General features: G+C 37.0%; 1 protein-coding gene across 19 annotated transcripts in view; it reads left to right on the top strand.

Annotated features, from left to right (window-relative positions):
- Window positions 1-20071, top strand: part of Heph (polypyrimidine tract-binding protein 1 heph) — a 394763-nt gene that overhangs the window by 267573 nt on the left and 107119 nt on the right. For all 19 annotated transcript variants that reach the window (XM_072902193.1, XM_072902196.1, XM_072902188.1 and 16 more), the window contains one exon: window positions 6980-7084. In XM_072902193.1, coding sequence (XP_072758294.1) covers window positions 6980-7084 — 105 coding nt within the window. The remainder of the gene's footprint in view (window positions 1-6979; window positions 7085-20071) is intronic.

Genomic DNA, 20071 nt, shown 5'->3' with positions numbered 1-20071 from the left:
TTTTGTACTTTTATTAGGCGAGTTTCTCTTTTTGTTCCCCAAAGATTTCGAGAAAATCGTCCATAAAGATGACTTTGCATCATTCTTTATGAACGTGGTGTATAACTGCTGCTCTATTTATTCCTTCTGAGACAATTGCGCTCGATTAAAAGAAATTGCCATTTATATATATATATATATATCTCGAAAGTAACTCTGTTTTATCAACTACTTGTCCAACTCTCTCATAAAAAATAGCAATAATAAAAGCTCGACGTTATCTTTACATTTAATTTAAGAGCACTTTTTATTTACGTTCTTCAAGTACAGTTAATATCACCATGTCACTGCCGTCATCGTGTTGCTATTTGAATTTCGTATATTATGTCTCTCATATTTCTTACGCCTAGGGTGCCGAAATTTTACAAGATTTTACGCACGCTACGCACACGACGGAAATTCGCAGAACATAAATTACAATACGTAAGATTTAAATGGCAAACTTTTTTTACATATAACCTTCATTCTTATCTTACCCTATATTTTTCCGCGTCGCGTGTAGCTGAAAGGACGATGATATTCGCGATCGCAACGGTTGCCACTATATTATATATATAATCTTCCTGCGTATTTTTTAAAAACGCATTATTCTGAAATTCATGAACTCAAATGACGCGATCGCGATAAAAAAGTAAAGCGTGAGGAAAGACTCCCCACGAAGAATTTTCGTATTTAAGTACGCGAGATCGAAAGCTGTTTCAAGATTATACTTGAAATTGAAGAGATTCAACAATTATAATTGCGTCTTATAATAAATGTGTGTTGGGGAGAATATCCGTATATTTTGTAAAAATAATTTCGAATCTTTTATGTCTTTGAAAATTGAAATTCCGCAAATAGTAAACACAACACAATATTAAATGAATAAATTTATCGAAAACAATGGTTACATTGCGCTGAATTATTTATTACAGCTCTCGTACTCTCGATTTTTTTGTTTTTTTTTTACCTCAAAAGTTGCATTCGTCGTCGAAACTTAATTTATATCACGAAATGGTAGTCGGCGAATTTTCCACGTGCGTCTCCCATCTTGTATTTGGTTTTCGGGAAAGTCGCACTTGTACACCACGACGAGCGCATACACATACACACATGTATACAAGAATCGTCCGTTGACTTTGCTCCTCCGCGAAGATGCTCGCGCGTATTTCGCAGGCAACGGGCATTATTTTGAAATTCATGAGGTCGAATGGCGTAACCGCGTAAGGGTGAAGTTTGGGGCGAAGGGATGACGAAGTGGCCGGGTTGAAGTAACTTTTGTCGGTGTGTACGAAACGACGACCGAAAAAGAAAAGAGGGAGACGTCACGCGCGCGACACCTCGTCGGGAAAATACGCTCGCTATTTTGCATGCGTCGGCGGAAAGTGCAGCCTCGATATTTGAATATCCACTCGTTTCCGGAATTAAATATAATCGAGAGAAATTGTTTTTTTTTTTTTTTTTCTACATACAAGCAACGGACGGCGTTTTCTGCTTGTCTGCTGTTTTTTTCCGTTAAAGATTATTCGTTCTTTCTGACTTTATTATTAAAAAAGATCAACCCACGTAGTATACTTATATATTAGCATTTTATTCTTTATAAATTATTCTTCTGATATTTAATAGTAAGAAGGAAAAATATCCGCCGTTGGAAAAATATCGGCGATGTTATTTTATTCGTATTTTGTTGTATCCATCAATTTTCCAAGATGAGATATCTCAGCCTTTGTACTTTGAGAAGCTTCTTTGCGGGCGATTCATATCGGGCTGAGAACAACAAAGCGAACTATTCGTAAATTATCAGCTTATAATACTCTTTAGAACTTGCGAGCCTCGCGTTATTCTAGTCGGATTGTTTTATAATTCATGATATATCCATCAAAATTAATGACCAATTAGTACATGATGCTTTGTTATTAAAAAAAGGTAAACATACCTTTTTACGCAAGTTTACCGTGTTTCTCGCGCTGGCGCGATCTATCAATTTCGCATTAGATCGATGGGAACGCACCAGGCAAGCTTTTCCCGACCGCAAGATGTAAATGAAATCTCTTGGCTGTACGCGCTAATTAAAGCGAAATCCTCGGATCGACTTCATTAGCAGCTTGTGGCGCGGCGGGGAACCCTAATGATGATGATAATCACGGGCGTCGTATTGATAACACCGATCGGCGCGCTATATTATGTCGAACTTTTCAATACGACTACTCTTATTCACGAGCATTAGATTAACTGTTCCGTTCGTTGAATCGAGTGAATTTTTATTCACGAGAACGCATTATACGATGTGTTCTAGAATCACCGACATTCCTTTCACCCAAGCTTTTTGATTCAATTTTATTTCGCGTCATTTTTTTCTCAACGTTTCTATATTGCAAGCGATTCAAACCGAAGGTTTTCTTCGCGAATTGAGGAAGGACTCGCATTATATTATCAATTTTAAATGAACATTTAATTAAGAGAGATTTAATCTGTATGTAAATATATATATTTTTTTTTCTTAGTCATTTGGCGTATATTTGGCGTGTATTTAAATCGTAAGTCGAACGATTATCCCAACCGATAATCTGGTTTTCCATCTGCCGGCTGACTTGACGAGCTCGTGAAATTTCATCGCGACCCACGAAAAAGAAGACGCAATCCACTTTCGCGACTCTTTGTGCGTTTCGAATATCGGATCGTTCCATCCTCTCTGTTCACGGTTGAATGATGTCGGAGCACGACGATCGCAGTGGAAGCGTTCCACCCTAACGAGCGGCTTTAATTTCTGCCCTCTTTCCACATCATTTGCTGTAGAGGAGTTTCAACGAGAAACACGACCCAAAACTTCCTCTCTCATCGAATTATCTGGCTTGTAGACAAGTCATGGTACAAGCCGTGTACATATACTTCTCTTATTAATCATTATGATATCATTGATTAGTTTCCGCGGTTTTTCGCATTCGATTAAATATATGTCGATATAAGAAAACTTTTGTTTTCTAAAATTAATAATTACGAAAAGTGAAGAAATGATAAACTTTTATAGTTGAATAATATTATTTCTCTTACAATTTATCAGCAATATTTATTTCTCTAGTATTAGTGTCTTTGCGCAATTAATTATATTAGTTTGTTTTCTAACAGGAATTATTTTAATAATCAAACATTTCTTCGCGACGAGTTTCCAACCGAGACGTCAATGAAATGAATTGACGTTTATCCCTCATAGGCATCCTTTATTGACAGTATTCGACCTTTATTGCATAACTATGACCCGCGGACGCAGGTGCGCGATGCCGATCAATCGTCAATAAATTTGCGTCAGCCGATATTAATAACGACTCCTCTCGCGTGGCTGTCAATTTCGCGGGGGAGACAAAACTTGGTTCATCACTGCGGGAATATACAGCTTGCACGCAGAAGCGAGGATTGGATAGCATGGTAATAAACTGGAATAGAATTCGTACATATAACCCTCTGCCCCGTAAAATGAAACTATCCAACTCTCTCCTCGAGCTTTTGAAATCTTGGTAATCTCCCAACTAAAGTTTCGGCCAGGACAAGAGCGCGTATCCAGAAGCCATCCATCTCGAAAAGCAATAATGGTCTCCCACGTCCTCGGTTTCCTTGGCAGCCTATCACCACGGCCAATATTATTTTAGTGACGTTACATCGCGTGTTTCGCATCCTTTCGTCGTCGTCGTGAGAGAAAATTGACCTACCTATCCAAGGATAGGCAATCGCCAGTTCGTAAACGGCGAGTGACCATGCTAGAGGAGATAACGGGATCGGGTCTAAAATTGCTTTCGGTAGCGATTTTAAAGTTCAGATTTTCATCGCAAATTGTGCCGTTAACTTTATCTTTAATATATGTATTTTTCGCATCGAAGGCATACTGTTTTTTACACATTTATGTGTACGATTACAAAATCACATCTCTTTGTAATTCAGTTTATAAATATAATAAAGCAAATAAAATTAAACTATACGAAGGGAACAAATATATATATATATATATATATATATATATTTTTTTTTTTTCGCTACCTTTTTCGGTGATTGATTATGATTCAAGACATCTATGACCTTTGACGTTTATTTGTTTGATAGCTGGTGATCCAGACGCAAACTCGACGGAGCGTATCGCAAAGTTTTCTTTCTCGACCGAGGTATCCGCGATCGAGAGCTTCATCGGGTTCCGCAGCCGGCGCGTGAGATTGGTTTGTCATCCGAGCGAAGCTCCATCGTTTCTAGCATACTATGCGCTCATGGACGATCTTGAGACAATTCCGTACGGATCGTCGGGCACGCGCGTATCGCACGGAAGATTGGTCTTTCGACGGAAGTGGGAAGGATGTAAGAAAAGAAAACGAAGAGAAAAACAGAGAGCGAGCTCCCTGTCTTGCTTCTTGGATTTAAGATCTCGAGACGGTTCTCGAGAATCGAGAGAAAACAACTTCGCGATCCGCGAAGTTGAAAGAACAAGCGGGACGGTTCTTCAGGGGGAGGGCGGGGGGGGGGGAAGAATCGGAAGATGAAAACGGGGGATAGAGTGAGAGACAGGAACGCGATATTCGTGAATCCTAAGAGTTACGGTGGAAAGGAGGGAAGGGGGAGGGAGGAGAGTAGCCGGGCCATAATCCATACATTCGCGGGAAATAAATAATACACGAGCACCGGATCGGGCGGTCGGTTCCGCCGTACATTGGTCAGAGGATGAACTTCTATCTCCCGTATTCGAGGAAAATATACGGGATCCAAGTCCCTTTCCACGACTGGTCTCCACCCACGGAGTTTTCTCCCCCTCGCTCCCCCCCCCCTCTCTCTCTCTCTCTCTCTCTCTCTCATCGCAGGAAGAGATATGGACGAGAGCTAGCTACTCCTGTTCTATACAAGAGCTCCTTCTTATCGCTCTTTGAACGATATTCCGTCTAACAGCGCTCACTCGATGTCCCGAGAACGTTTGCGATGTACTTTCGGAAGATAAACTGCGTACGAGACGTGCGTCATCGCAGGAAGCGCGTCCCTCTAATTGCACTCCTATGGGATCTTTTCTTTCATTTATTTTTCCAGTTAGGGATAAACATTTGCGATTTTCTCTTCATGAGTCGTATACGTGTATGAATGTACATATAATATATGTTTAAACGTTTTATATATATGGATATATTTTGCATTTCCATATTTCCCTTACCTTTTATACAAAGCTGTCCTGCATGAAAAACATTGTTAAACGTTAAAGAAGTACATTTTCGTTGAATTTACAGAAAAGTAAATAAAATAAATAAATGAATAATGCTTTTTCGTAAAGCGAAGATTGAGGGCTTCACATTTGCTACTTTCATGTGCAAAAGATGCAATTTGCAACTCGCGCACACAACGAAAGAAAATTATTTATAAATAGAACGATAAAAAAAAAAAAAAGAGAAAAGAAAATATCGAAGCTCTTGATTGGATTATAAATGATTTAGCTTGATCAGCATCTTTCGGTCAAAAAGTTAAAATTTCGGATAAAGTCTTGCAGTTTTTTTTTATTCTCCGATGCGAAAAGTGACAGCGATCGAATCTATGTAAGATGCACGTTGCGCTTCCTTCTGCTTCGTCCAATCGTTTTTACTGTTTTTGATCTTGCATTCCGTTTCGAGAATTCCCTAGTGGCGGTTTTCTTTATGAGTTATCATCCTCCGCGCACGATTGGCTATGCAAATACAACACAGTGACTCTCGCTGTCAAAGCTCACCTGCAGATTTAAACGGAGTGCGTCTCCGACCACGACTGCATAATTTAACCCATAATTCGTGAATAAATATAGCGACGTTGTAGCCAGTTCGATAAATATTTCGTTGAGCTCTTTCACCATACATACGACGTTTCTGTTTGACAGTAGAAAAAACCACGACTGTATAATGAATGAAGAAGTCGTAATTGTGAAAATTCGAATAATCATATATAAATATATCAGATAAATATAATAATATATTTTACATTTTTGAAATAAATTATTGTCTGTTTAAAATTTAAAAAAAAAAATGATACGATTTATCTAATAAAGATAATCTGTAAATAAATAATAATATATATTATATATATGTGTGTATTACTAAAGCGTTATGACCCGATTAAACTTTAGTTAATTACTTTGAAATATCATAAATACAGTGTCTGCTTTTCACTTGCTTTTGCCTCTATAAATCTTTCTTTATAATAATTGTGTACAGAAGGCCGATTAATGATGCTAAGGGATAAGTCGAAAGAGGATCTTCGCAGATGTTGATTCGCAAAGAGAGGACTAGAGATCAATTATTAATATCTCGCGAGAGAGAGAGAGAGAGAGAGAGAGAGAGAGAGAGAGAGAGAGAGAGAGAGAGAGTTTTCTTTTCGCTCGACTGACCGCAACGTTCTTCTCGTTTCCGAGAAGACTCCGTTAAGCATTTAGATTCAGACTTACGTTTAAAAGCGTCTCACACTGCTGTAGTACGTTTCCTGATCCTGATTTCTTTTGACGACAAGTTCGAGATTTATCAACGTTCTAAGGACGAAACGTCAAATGGGAAGATTTGCTTCTTTCCACTCTTTAAGTAATCGAGAGATGCACGACGCGATAATTTATTTCAATTTCACTCAAAAGCTTCGGGGATAAAATCAAAATGGACGACGCGATTAGTATTCGCGAGACGAAACTAAACTCGTTATGTTATTTTATAAATCTTTTACAGTTTTCTCTCTCTCTCTCTCTCTTTTTCTCTCTCTCTCTTCTTTTTTTTTTCGTATTGCGATAACATTTTGCTATCCGAAGATTAGATTAGATCTTATGATAGGTCGAAGATATCGTAATGTATAATTATGCGAAGGGTAGTGTAATTTTGAATTATATCATTGCGTATAGACGCGAAATACACGTTGTGTAAAGTGGAATTTATCGAGAATTCATTGTCTGAAGAAACTATTTATATCACACGAATGTGTTTTATTGTTACAGAGGGGTAGCGACGAGCTTCTGTCGCAAAGTGGGGCAGTCAGCAATGGTGCTTCAATGAGTCCGCAACCTCATCACGCGGCCGACAACAACAATGACGCCAAGAAGGTGAGTGCTTTTAATTAAATCAGCAAGAAGTCTTCGAATCCATCTGCGCGCGATGATTAGTAAATTTCGGGCCTCAAAGATATTTAAGGATTCTGATGTAGATGTAATTGAAAAAGAATTTACTATTGACGAATAATTATTATTTATTCGTAATTTTATATAAATATATACACATATATGTATACATACACACACACACACACACACACACACACACACACACACACACACACACACACACACACACACACACACACACACACACACAGATATATATATACACAACATTTCTCGAAATACTACTCGGAGTACAGTCGCAAATTCATATTTTATATATCGCGTCTTTCTCCTCGAAAGAAAATCCCCCTTTTCGATTTCGGCGACGGCAATAATACACGTGGTACGACGGAATAAAATACAAGGAACGCCGATAACTTCCTTCTTGGTCCGTCCATTTCACCGATGGCAGAAAGCGGTCGTGCGGAGCTTTTTGGGAGAGCTTTCCTCTCTTTCTCTCTCTCCCCGAATTGCCTCACGGCGAACCGACCGCAACCAGAACGCGCAACGAACCATAAATCATCGCATACCAAAGAGAAATTCGTATGCAGTGACCCCGATTGAAATGCGTCCATTGAAATCTGATCGGTCGCTTTCGCGTTCCCCGAAGAGTTCTCGCGTTCCTTCCGGTTTTCCCATCGCAACGAACGTATGGCTGTCCATCAAAGAGATCGGGAAATCATTTTTCCTTTTTTTTAATATTTTTTTTTTTTTTTTTTTTTTTTTTTTTTTTTTTTTTACGAAGTCGACTAACGCTGATTCGCTGTTTGTAGAAATTTTTAACGAAACGACCCGATAAAAACTGTCGGTGGGCGAACTCGCAATGTGGCAAACTTAATTTTTCACGGCAGCTGATTATTATTCTTTGCACATAATGACGCGCTTCAACGAGAGATATGACAATTATTAATTAATCCCGTGCATGTGTGTGTGTCACGGGATAATTGACTACCGATAGACGAAGAGAAATTATCGACGTGTATCTCTACGGGAAAAATTAATTTTCGGCACGACCCTTGCGCGCATCGCATCGAAAAGTAGAGAGAAAATAGCCGCCCGATAGCCTGACGATTATTAATCGATCTACGGGATCGCGAAAGTATAGATTATTTTGTGAATGCCATTAAAAGCACACTGTATTTATGTCCTGCTGAAATTAATAGTCGGTAGAGGTGATCTTTATATTTTGTCGAATATAAAGAGTCGATAAATCTTTCGTATCAATAATTTTTCAAATATTATATTTATATTTTATTTCAATTTTTTTTGAAAAAAATATAGATATGAAAAATTCGCGCAACTCATGAGGACTTAGAAGAATAACCTTTTCGCCAGGGAGAGGAAAAATGCGACGTAAGATATGGCCTTTTAGCGAGGTAACGTACCTTAATTAATATTTTGCGCTCGCCACCATGGCGACAGCCGTTTACCGTGTAAGCTTCGCCACGGGAAAGAGGACGACGGGATGGCACTTTTCTCGCGCACCTGCTCTCGTCACGTATAACTCCACGTCGTCACACGTCGTTTCGACGAAGACACGAAAAAAAATGGTGAAATTTCTGGAACGCAAACGACGTCGGCGACGGCGTATGTTTGAAAACCGCATCGGGAGACACAGCCATGTCTCGGATCACTCGGTTGCACGTGCACCACCGGATGTAGTCTAAAAGTTCGACCTCATTCCTCCCTGAACGTCGTTAATCATTTTCGTATATAGCTGCAAACAGAAGCAAGCTCTGTGGGCGAGATACGTAAAGCGCTCTGCTTTCATTTTCCGCGGAATTTACCGAAATCCCTGTTTAACTGAATCGGCGAGTTTTTGCATCACCGAAAAATGTCGATACGATTTGATTAATAGTTTGATAGCGAAATGTAGGCGTTCTCGTATTAGATCGTTCGTATTTGAACGCAATATTGAAATAACTGAATTCTCTTTAAAGCGCACGGTTTTTTAGCATATACAGTAGAAATTGATATACGCGCGATACGATTTGCATACGCATCGCGCGTTATTTATTATTTTCTTCTTCAACTTTACTTTTATTTTTGATTATGACAAACAATGCCATTTAAAAATGTCAAGGCAATCTTAATAGCCTCGTTAAAATAACTGGTGGAGCGGCAAGTCAACTAGTCCGATTTTTTAGCAGCTGAATACGCGTGTCTAAAATATCGTTTTTTCATCCACGTTCAAAATATACATACATGAACCATAAATGAATGTTAATTATTATATGAAATGTTCACTGCAAACAACAAATTTTTGCTGCGCTTTTTTATATCTTATTATACATTTTTTTTATAAAAATTATATGTATGTTAATTAATTTGATACACATTATAATTACATTTATCGGGAACTTAGACCCTTTTTTTCGTTTTGTCTGAAAATTACAAACAGCAACGAACGTTACTGTTTTATAAAGCATTTGCGTAAATGAAAATAATCATGCTGCGTCGCTCGACATTTTCCACAGCGAAAATATCTCAACGAGAATGCAAGAACGTATTACGATGGTGTGACGCATGTAATGCAAAACCTATTGCCGATCATTAATGTAACGTGTTTTTCATGAGAGGATATGCTTTTTGCACGTATTTACTCGTGATATCGCGAGGAAACGGATTCGATGACAAAGTCGCAGTATTTCTGGCTTACTGCTTTTTACTTTGAAAATGTACGCGCTTATTTTGCGACGAAAAGTCTCACAAGACAAGAGAAACTCCAGAAAATTATTAGCTATTGTTGAGTATGAACACGTTTGTTTTACGTGTCAACTGAAGACGCAACATTTACGCGCAATGCAAAAAATACCGCGAAAAATATTACAAAATAGCTGTAGCAAAATATCGCGTTACATTATCGTACTTAAAATAGTAACGACACGAGAATAATGTTGTAGTAGAAATTTAAAAGATAATAAAAACTTGTATACTAACAAAGTCATGTGGTTATATCGATTCATGTAATGTAATAAAATGATAATGTAATAAAAAAAATATCGAAATTAAAATTATTACAGTTCAAATCATTTGTTTCTATCTAAAAAAAAAAAATAGTTTTTTTTTTCGTAGAAATATTGACAAAAATGTATCAACATTATATATCGTGTCCACAAGGTCCGAATCACGATTTGTTGGTTTCTTTCCTAAACATAGGCGAGAATAGCTTTGGGACCTTTCCCTCTCGGTTGCGAAATTGCCCCTGGTCGGAGCAATTTCGCCTCGACCCATGGTATATATATTTCGGGAGGACTCTGCTATAACACATATGCCTCTTACTTAATATAAATTGGCATTTGGGAAAAGGATCTAGAGGGTGCAATTTATCAAAGAGAAAATCGAGAGCCCGCGCCGCGCTCTCGCCATCGACGCGAAATCTGTTATAAGAGCAAGAGAAAAGTCGATCCCTCTCGCGGACATGGAAGAGAGGACGCGGTTAAGAAAACGTATAAGGAAGCATCTTCTTACAATCGGGAGTGTGTTTTCATTTTCCTCCCCTTTTCCAAGAAGTTCGCTGACCGACGTACATCATCCGTTCGCTATCATTGCGAGCGTGCGATACCGCAGGTGTTTTTCCAATCCTCTCTTTTTCTCTCTCTCTCTCTCTCTCTTTGTCTCAACATCTCTTTTTAGCTCTTTCGCTTTTAGCAACATTCTATTTTTTTTTTTTTTTTTTTTTTTTTTTTTTTTACAGCATAATCCCTTTCGCGTATTTTTCAGAGCTCGTTTCCGCGTCACGCGAAAACTCTCTGCTTTGGCGCTTTATTAACTTGCAATAAAGGAGATTTCTAAAACCTGAATTCGGATTATTTTTTTTTAAAATCATGTGACGTATTTTTATGGACTAATGCGTTATACTGAGAAAAGAGAAAAAAGACGAAAAAGCTATCTACTTTTTTTTTATTATTTCTTTATAATATGCGCTTGCAAAAATCATGCAAATTAATCTCGCTGTGAAGAAAGCGACGCGCTGAAGAATCACTATTTCATGATGTTTGTGGAGTGCAAAATCCGCGAGTGCGAGGAGTCGAAAAGCAAGGGAAAAGGAAGGTGACGAGGAAAGGCGGGAATTCCTCTTTCTCTTGAAAGCGCGACGGATGGAGGAGTATTAGAAAAAGAAAAAGAGTTCTGCCGATGTTCGTAGACGATTTGAAGAGGTACGCTCGTGAAGCTCGTAGAAGCTCCCATTCATTGCGCCTTCCAGGCTGAATAAAGCTTCGAGAGAAAGAGAAAAAGAAGGAGAGAGAGAGAGAGAGAGAGAGAGAGAGAGAGAGCAGGTACAACTTTCCGCCGTCATATTTTTACTACCTTACCTTCAGGCTTTTCTCTTGATATCAATCGCTCTGGATTCGTCTGTAGATTTGTTCTTCTCTTCGGCAAATCTCCGCGAAACGACTGTCCTTCATCCGGTTGGAATATCGTATCAATCGAGAAGCAGCCGAGTCACTAGACAGATTTCTCGATCGTCGCTGGTCCCTCAAAATTCTTTATTCAACCCTTCGACTAACAGTAGAGAGCACACAAGTGACCAATCTGCTGTATAAGTACTTGTGATTTTTTTTTTTTTTTTTTTTTTTTTTTTTCTAAAATCATCGCTTTCACATACCTTGATTTTTCTTTAAATGCGATAATATTACCTGAAAAAATTTCGTCACAAAAATCTAAATGTAACATACAGTGTAATGTAATCCAACACTGATGATACGATAATTCTTTTCCGATAGGTCAATGTAATGCGAAACCTGTGTCCTTTCCTCGACGGACGCACGTACTCTCCGGAAAATCGTATAATGCGGCATTAGCTCCATAACGTAGCTAAGTGGATGTGAATCCGCTTTAATACGGATTTTTAATTTGCTCTGTAAGATCCCATCTAGCGTGAATAATCGCGTTTGAGGCGCAGGAGGAGAGGGGGAACGCGGATTAAACGCGGGTATATAAATTGATTAGTTGCACGCTCGGCTTAATGAGGACCGTGTAATTTACATTCCGGCCGTTGTGAATTGCTAATTTTAATAATCGCGAAACTGGACCCGCTGAAACGTAAATACGTCTCTATCAGCGTCCCATTTCCGTTTCGTAAATAATACCCCGTATAAAATTAATATCGCAATTTGTATTTCCATCAGTTACAGAGCCGTATGATGAAGACCGTTGCGATTCTTTCGAAAATTCAGCATTTAATCTTCCATTGTTCCGCATGTTTAATGAATCGTGAATTAACTTTCCGTAAACGGTTGTTTTATTAAAAACGAGAAAAATAATTCCGGCAAATAACATCAATGCCCAATAATATATTTTTAAATTATTTTATATTTGAGTCTAGATGTTTAATTTACGAGTATCGAGAACGATTCAAATAAATTATTATCGAAAAATCATTTAAAATATAAGTAAGAAAATGAAAAGATATTATATAAATTTGAATGTGTTGTAAGAATTTAGACTTTGTTACAAAATTCTCTACACTTTTGTTCAGTCTTTTTAAGCTGTTAAATTCTCTGCGTGTCGACTATTCGAATATTATATAAATTTTTTAGAATAAAGGACAAAAACTTGGGACGAACTGGCCGATAAAAACCGCCCTAGCGTGTTCGCTTTATTAGGACGGCAACGGGTCTCTTTTGTCCCCGTTTCTTTTTGATGTGCCATTTTCTACCTCGTTCCGTTCCATTATCCACCAATGGTAGCTATGTCATCACTTATTCGCGCGTCCGCGTGTCTGGACATACTAGAGGATAAAAATGATAGAGAAGATCAAGGGTCTCGAGAGAACATCAAGGCTTCGTTATGAGCGTTACAATATTAGTCGATTATCGGTTCTTCGCGGCTCTTTACTTTTTATATTTCGATCATTTTTTTATGATTGTCACAATTTATAAGTGTAATATCATTGTAAAAGCGCTTAAAAATCTGTCCAATTTTTTAACGTGTCTTTTATTTTCGAGAAAGTAATTCATTCGTTTCTCGTAACTCGAATGACTTATTTTGATATAGTGCGGATTTTAATACGTAAATAAATAGTATATATACATATATACATAACTGTTTTCATATACATAAAAACGATTTACGTCAATCCACACAAATAGCTGCCCACGTCAACTTTGTGATACACGGAAAGATTGGATACTTATTTCTTTTTTAACGACGTCGTAATGTTCCCATTTTCCTGATTAAGGACGATGGAAGGTCAACACGAGTGGCGAACTTTATGAACGTTGTTTTTGTCGGACAAATCGTTGCTTCCACTTCCGAAACGGTAACGTAATTTCGAAAGCGCCCGAGGAAGCTTTCATTTGACTCCTTTCGCTTTTTTAAATGATTTTAGTTGCTTTCGACGATGGTAGAATCTTTTATATTAAAGAGCAAACCGAGATTTTGATTTCTTACGAGTTTACGTAAGAAACGGGCATCAAAATTTTATAAATTTTATTTCAAGGTGTAACTCAGTTTAGGTGTCAAAAGCAGCGTTGATTTCTTTTATAATTCTAATTCAGAAAATATTTTAGAACGTTTTTGATATTTTTATAACGCGGTAATTACACACAATAATTAACATGCTTAAGAAGAAGTTTAAGTTTATTTCCCGTGCAAATGATTAAAATATATATGTATATGATTTATATATTTATACATATCTTGAGTATTATTGTCCAAATATTTTTGTTATTCTATATACATATATATATGTACTTAAGACGATATATTTATATCTGTCGGAAATTCTACCGACGCATCTGCGCGGAATTTATCAGTTGTACGTTCTTCGTTTCCGCATTCTCTCCGTTGGAAGAATGTGTCCATGTGCTCACGCGCTTACTTGCAGCTACCAATAAGTTGACGTAGCCGTGTCGGGAGCGGCAAAGTATTCGAGATTGCTGGCGGCATGCAGCTCGCGAAGTTGCCCCTCCGTTCCATTCTCCTTCGCGAATCCCGGAATTTTATATTAAAAACGTATATATACCCCCGGAGGGGTGGAGAAGGATTTGACCGGGGGGAGGGGGGGGAGGAAGGGCCAATCGCCGGCGCGGGACGTCTGAAACCGGACTGGAACTTCTCGCTGGCGTGTCTGACATATTTCATGCCGGAATGTTTCTCTCCGAATGCACCGGAACGTCGGGCACGATTTTCGAATGCCAGCCGTCCCTCGTGTGGATAATCTCGATTTCTCGATTCAAGAGTGGCAGTATCGTATCGTATCGCGCCGCGCCGCGCCGAGCAAAGTATCATTGGCACGTCCACTCGACCGGCAAATATTTCTTCTCACGGCGATTAATTTGAGTTGCGCGCAGCTAAATACGTCTCATTCGACAGATTTCTCACTCTTTTTCTTATTTTCTATAAGAATAAAATGCATTTTTTTTTTCTTCTCAGTGAAAAGAGCTCAAACACTTAAGTAATATCGATTTGTTTTATCGATCGCGTAGAGATCGCGTAGAGTTAGTAGAGAAATTTTCAAACTTTTTTATATCGTTTTATTACAACCTTATGTGCGTTTATATAAAATTGTCTTATAAAATTATTCATATTTGTCGTGTGTTTCGAGTGCGAAGCCGAGCAGAATTTCAATCACGTTTCATGTAGAAATTCTACATCCCCTACCAATCTGTTCAAAGTCCGATGAGACACCGCCTTGCATTTAGCAACATCAATTAATAGTACTTGTGTCAAATCCAAGCGACATCGAATCAAAATAGACGATGAAGAGAATCGTCGAATTAGGTTACGACTGATTTGCGCCATGATGTTACAGTCGAGAAATAGACGACCCGGCGATGTTCTCATAATACAACGATATATTGCCGATAGCGATCCAGCATTTAAAAATATATCGTATCTATAATAAGCGCGATACGTCTGAGAAAAATTAGAAAACTTTTTCTTTTCAATAACTAAAAACGTGAATAGAGTCTCGCTTTAACAGCTCAATCGATATCTACAGTTTTACGTTAAATCATACATTTCCTTTTCTGTTGATAGAAAAAAATTAAAAAAATTTTTTAAATGGACATTTCTACGAATGAACACAATTATTTTTCAATTTATTTTGTTAAACTTGTTTGTATAAATCATATTCTCTTTTTTTTTTCACGCGTCGCGTAATACAGTGACAACCGTTGATAACCGTTTAACTGTGTTAATTACACGGTCACTGGCATCCTGTCGTCACTAGAAACGACGGACCGGCGCTAGGTCGACATCGAATAAAATCTCGAAACCGATGAGTCAAAGTCAAGAAGCGTGTAAATAGAAAAAAAGCGACCGCTCGGCTTTGCCAATTTGTTTCGCTTCTTTTCAATCTCTCTTTCCGGTGAGTTTTACGCTACAATATGGAATCACAGAGTGCTCTCTATATCGTATATAATCGCTCAAGGGAAACGGAGAAACCGACGATGATACGGCAAGAGGGATCGGTAACACCGATCTGGAAGGTACAAAAGAATTAAAACGCGAGCGACATAATAGTTACTCCGATGGTGTAGTAATATTGCGAGTGGCATGTTTGTGCTTTTAATTCAAGTGACTTGACAAAGCCGTCGTTTAGATAAATTGCTTTCACCCGCAGCTGTCCCGTCGAACATCGTCGGATGAATCGCGATTGACTGACATTTCAGTTTCCTCGTGAAAAATATGATTAGCAATAAGCAAAACGCGGGTAACACGTTTCGTTGTTTAACGAATTTTTAGTTACATAATTATTTAAAAAAATGACTATCTATAATAATCTGCAATAATCATATTCTATAAAAAATTATTATGCACGCGAAATAATGAATATTTGTAAATATATCAATAATTAAAAATCGATGCAATTGCAACTTACATCCACAACTGTTGATAAATGATAACAATCGACCTCTACGTCTAAAGCAAGATCGAACGTCTTTATCTTGTTAACGGGGCCAGCAGTCGTTACTGCGGTCGCTATTTTCTCTTTCCGGCAGGGAGGAGGGAAAATTTTTTTACGCTCTTATTACATGGATTTAATGCACTGACACGTTTGCTAACGAACTCGATAACGGCAAAAGCAACGTTAACGGCACGAACGACAACTCCGTCCTATCTTTACGACGGCCTTTATTTGCCGGATAAGCGGCAACTACGGAAACGTTCTTTCGCATCGGGGCCATGCTTATCGAATGGAACCGGAGGAAAGCTCCTAGCGCGCACGCAAACGAGAAGAAGTCTGTCGTTCGCTTTTCCGTGACACGCGGTGTAGAAATATACCGTTTTGAAAATACGAAGGCTCGACGATGAATTTATCGACGTCTGTCGACGCGACGACGGAGCTTTAAAGGAGCTTCCACGGAACAAGGAGGGGAAGCGCACCTTGAATATTTTTATACCGCGGAATTACGCGTAATATTTCGAGAAATATTTCATTTCCAAAAGATACGCTCTATCACTGGTCAGTCTTGAGCTTGTCGTAAAATCAATGCTTATCAATGTGTAGAAATTTTATTGCTACTTATTTCTAATCTTGAATCTTGTAAATTCTGCGCTTATATTATGAATTCAATTCGAATGAAAATATAAAAATACATATATATATATATAAAATATATATTTGGTGTATCGAACGTGTCATTAAAAGCGTGACGAATGTGCGATTTATCATATGAGATATTGGGACAATCAAATGAAGAACAAAGTAGTGTGAAATGAGCAACTATAGATTGCTATTAAGATTCAAAGCTGCTGGAGCTGTGCCAAATCGCGGCTTCCTAAAACACGAGTAAAATGCATATGTGCATGCATATGCAAGTTGTATTCATTTCGTGAATAATTTAGACAAATTGTGATCTCACTCATCCAATAATATTAGTCACTCGAGTAAACCTTTTAAATCATTTTAGTTCATTGTGAAATTGTTTTTTATTCATATTAATATATTTTTTAAAAATTACTACACAGCATGTTACTCGATATAAGTAAATTTTTTTTTTTTTTTTTTTTTTTTTTTTTCTTTTTTTTTAGTTCAACATTTATTTGCAAAAATAAAACTTGTCGCATTTAAACTGTTATAATATCATTTAATATTGAATAAAATTGAATCTTAGTAATCGCATATATTATAATTATTTGAAATATCAAGTAATTTTTTTCGTAATTACTACTTTTATAATTATACTACTTTCCATCATCTTTTAACAAACTTTTTCTGCTTTTGTTTCAAGGTATATTGTATTTCAGAAACGTAATAATTTAAAACAGTTTCTTTAAAATATAATTATAACCGCCTAAAATATTCTAAATTACGAATTCGTTCTGAATTGTCTGTCGTTTTCCAAGGGAAAAAAGGGTTTTTTCTTCAGTTTGCCAAACAATCACTGAAACGTTGGCCTCGTTTTGAAGCATTGTACTTTTTTTATAAAAACAAACTCGCATACGTATACATATTGTTTTATACAGTCGTAGCTATTATTCAATTACTTTTCTTCCTAGATAAAAAATTGCCATAATTATGCATGAAACTCCGTGCACGCGTAATTAACGTACCATTCGAAACCATCGCTTTCATGCGTGCAATTAGAAACTGCAATGCCAGAAACAAAGCCTCATAATCCTTGTACCTTCGATGCTTTTTTTACGATAAAATATAATTTTAAAAATTTGTTACTTGATTTTATTTTTTTCTTTTTTTTTGCAGCATTCTTTAATTTTGATCTCTTTTCTGGGAAAAAAATTAATTCTTGTTATAGTACAGTTGATACTTTGTTTGAAAATAGATTATATATAATTGCTAAAAGAAATATTTGTATATTGAAATATGTATACATAACGCAATTCTGTTTTTATTAATAAATTGTAAGAACATGGCGTTTGGATATCGTCGAGATTTATGTTTACAAAATACAGATTTCAAAATTAATTAACATGTAATTTAATATTAATCAGAGGTTTTGCCAGGTAGATACTAATGAAATCATTACTAACAAGTTATACTACGCATATGACGGAAGAGTCTCTGGTAATGTATATCAGTGATTACGGTTATATCAGAGCCTGTTATTAATATTTGTTATTAATGATAATTTAGTTTATATTCGCGAGGGAGATATTAATTATAGTATTGATAGATTATTAAACGATAAAAATATATTAGAAGTATTTAATTAAATACAGGTCTTAAAATATTGAAAAGAGTGGATGATTATGCTTAAAGCATGAAAATTCGTGGGATTTCACGGCGAGTTATTCTACTGTAAGTTCAAGATATGTTGTTTTCTTGATAACGTCAATAGTAGAAGGAAAATTTCGATTTTGTTCATGATTGTCTAATTATGACATAACATTGTGATGTAACATTACATTAAAACTTTGAATAAAAAAAGCTTTTGATATATCTATTCTAATCGTTGCGATCTTTCCAGAAAGTTTTCGTGATCGCGTTTTGAATCATCACATCGTGATAATTCACACAGCCTGCAGTTAATAATATAGGTCGACAAATATTTTTCCCCAATGTACTTATTTTGTACGCATTCGTTCTGCGTCGAGCTTACCTCCGGCAACGTGTGCCCCAGGTTGAATTCTCGAATTTGCAACACGCGTTCAAACGTTGATATATATCCCGATAAGTTCCTCACTCTTCTCTCCTCCAAGTTGTCGGGAACTTACTCTTATGTTTGAACTCTCCTTCTACCGGGAATTCTAGAGCAAATATAGAGCTGAGCTGCGGTATTAATCACAGTAAGGGATTCAGGCATCATTTCGCAAACATATCTCAAGACGATTGGGATTGACAGCGCGATAAGATTTTTTTATGTTAATAGTTGAGCGAGTAAAATGTCACAGATTAGAAAATTAATTTTATATAATTAAAATACGATGAAAAAAATTAGCCGCACACCTCGAAATAAATACACTCTATTTACGTAATACCATATAAGTGCAAATGTGGAACTAGAAAGCATCGATAGGATTGGATGGATGAATAATAATTTTATTGCCGAGAAAAGCTCGTTTTTTTTTTATTTGCATTTAATCGAGATCAACTGATACGACGATACGACGCCGCGGTAATAATCTGGTTAATCCTCGAAATACGTCAACAAGCTCCACCTGAGTCGATGTCGTTACGCATATCGCGTCATTAAGTTTATGTATATACGAAGCTCGTAACTCGCGTTTAATAACTTGAGCGATCGTAGGAAAGTCGGGCAACAATTAAGTAAAGTGAAACCGAAAATGTAATTAACGTGTTCGCGTATGACGCGCAATATTTTTATATCTACACAATTTTAATTTACGATATTAGCCTCTTTTATTGGATTATAGTCTGCTATATAGCTTGTTAATTACACAAATGTTTTATATATTACGCAGTAGCTTTGTTTGCACTTTCCCAAAATCATAATTGCTTGATTGATATCTGCAATATATTTTGTTAATAATACCAAACAATTGCAGCGTGAAAATTGATTGAACTAGTTTATACATAGCCGGAGCGTTTTATTGATTGACGTCATCGTTACAGTTTCGAACTAACGTTGACCACGATTTATAGGACTCCGTATTACCAACAATCCACTTACTTTCATTCGTCCAAGTTTGTGCACCTTAATTTCACTAATTATTCGAGTGTCCCTTGTTAGTAGCGTAGGATTAAATCTTTGTCATTGCAAATTAATCGATTAAACGGAATTGAGTCAGCAAATCGTTTTCATTTCACGCATCTTTTGCGGAAAGAAAGAGACGTGTGATTAAACACGTGTACAAACTGGCCGAAAGAGTTGACTTATCCGAATATTTATCGTATCGTCCAATAAAGAAGTGTATGGTTCATCAATAAGTACAGCCCTTTCGTCTCGTTTACCTTCGAATCTATTTCGAACTATTCTCCCTTTAAAAGTAATGAAAATGTAGAAATTTTCGTCATGATATTCCATCAGTTATATAATAGACCCTGGTCAACTGTTT

The sequence above is a fragment of the Anoplolepis gracilipes genome, chromosome 11, assembly GCF_047496725.1.
Source record: "Anoplolepis gracilipes chromosome 11, ASM4749672v1, whole genome shotgun sequence".
Taxonomy (NCBI): Eukaryota; Metazoa; Arthropoda; class Insecta; order Hymenoptera; family Formicidae; genus Anoplolepis; species Anoplolepis gracilipes.
This window is presented reverse-complemented; position numbering and strand designations above follow the sequence as displayed.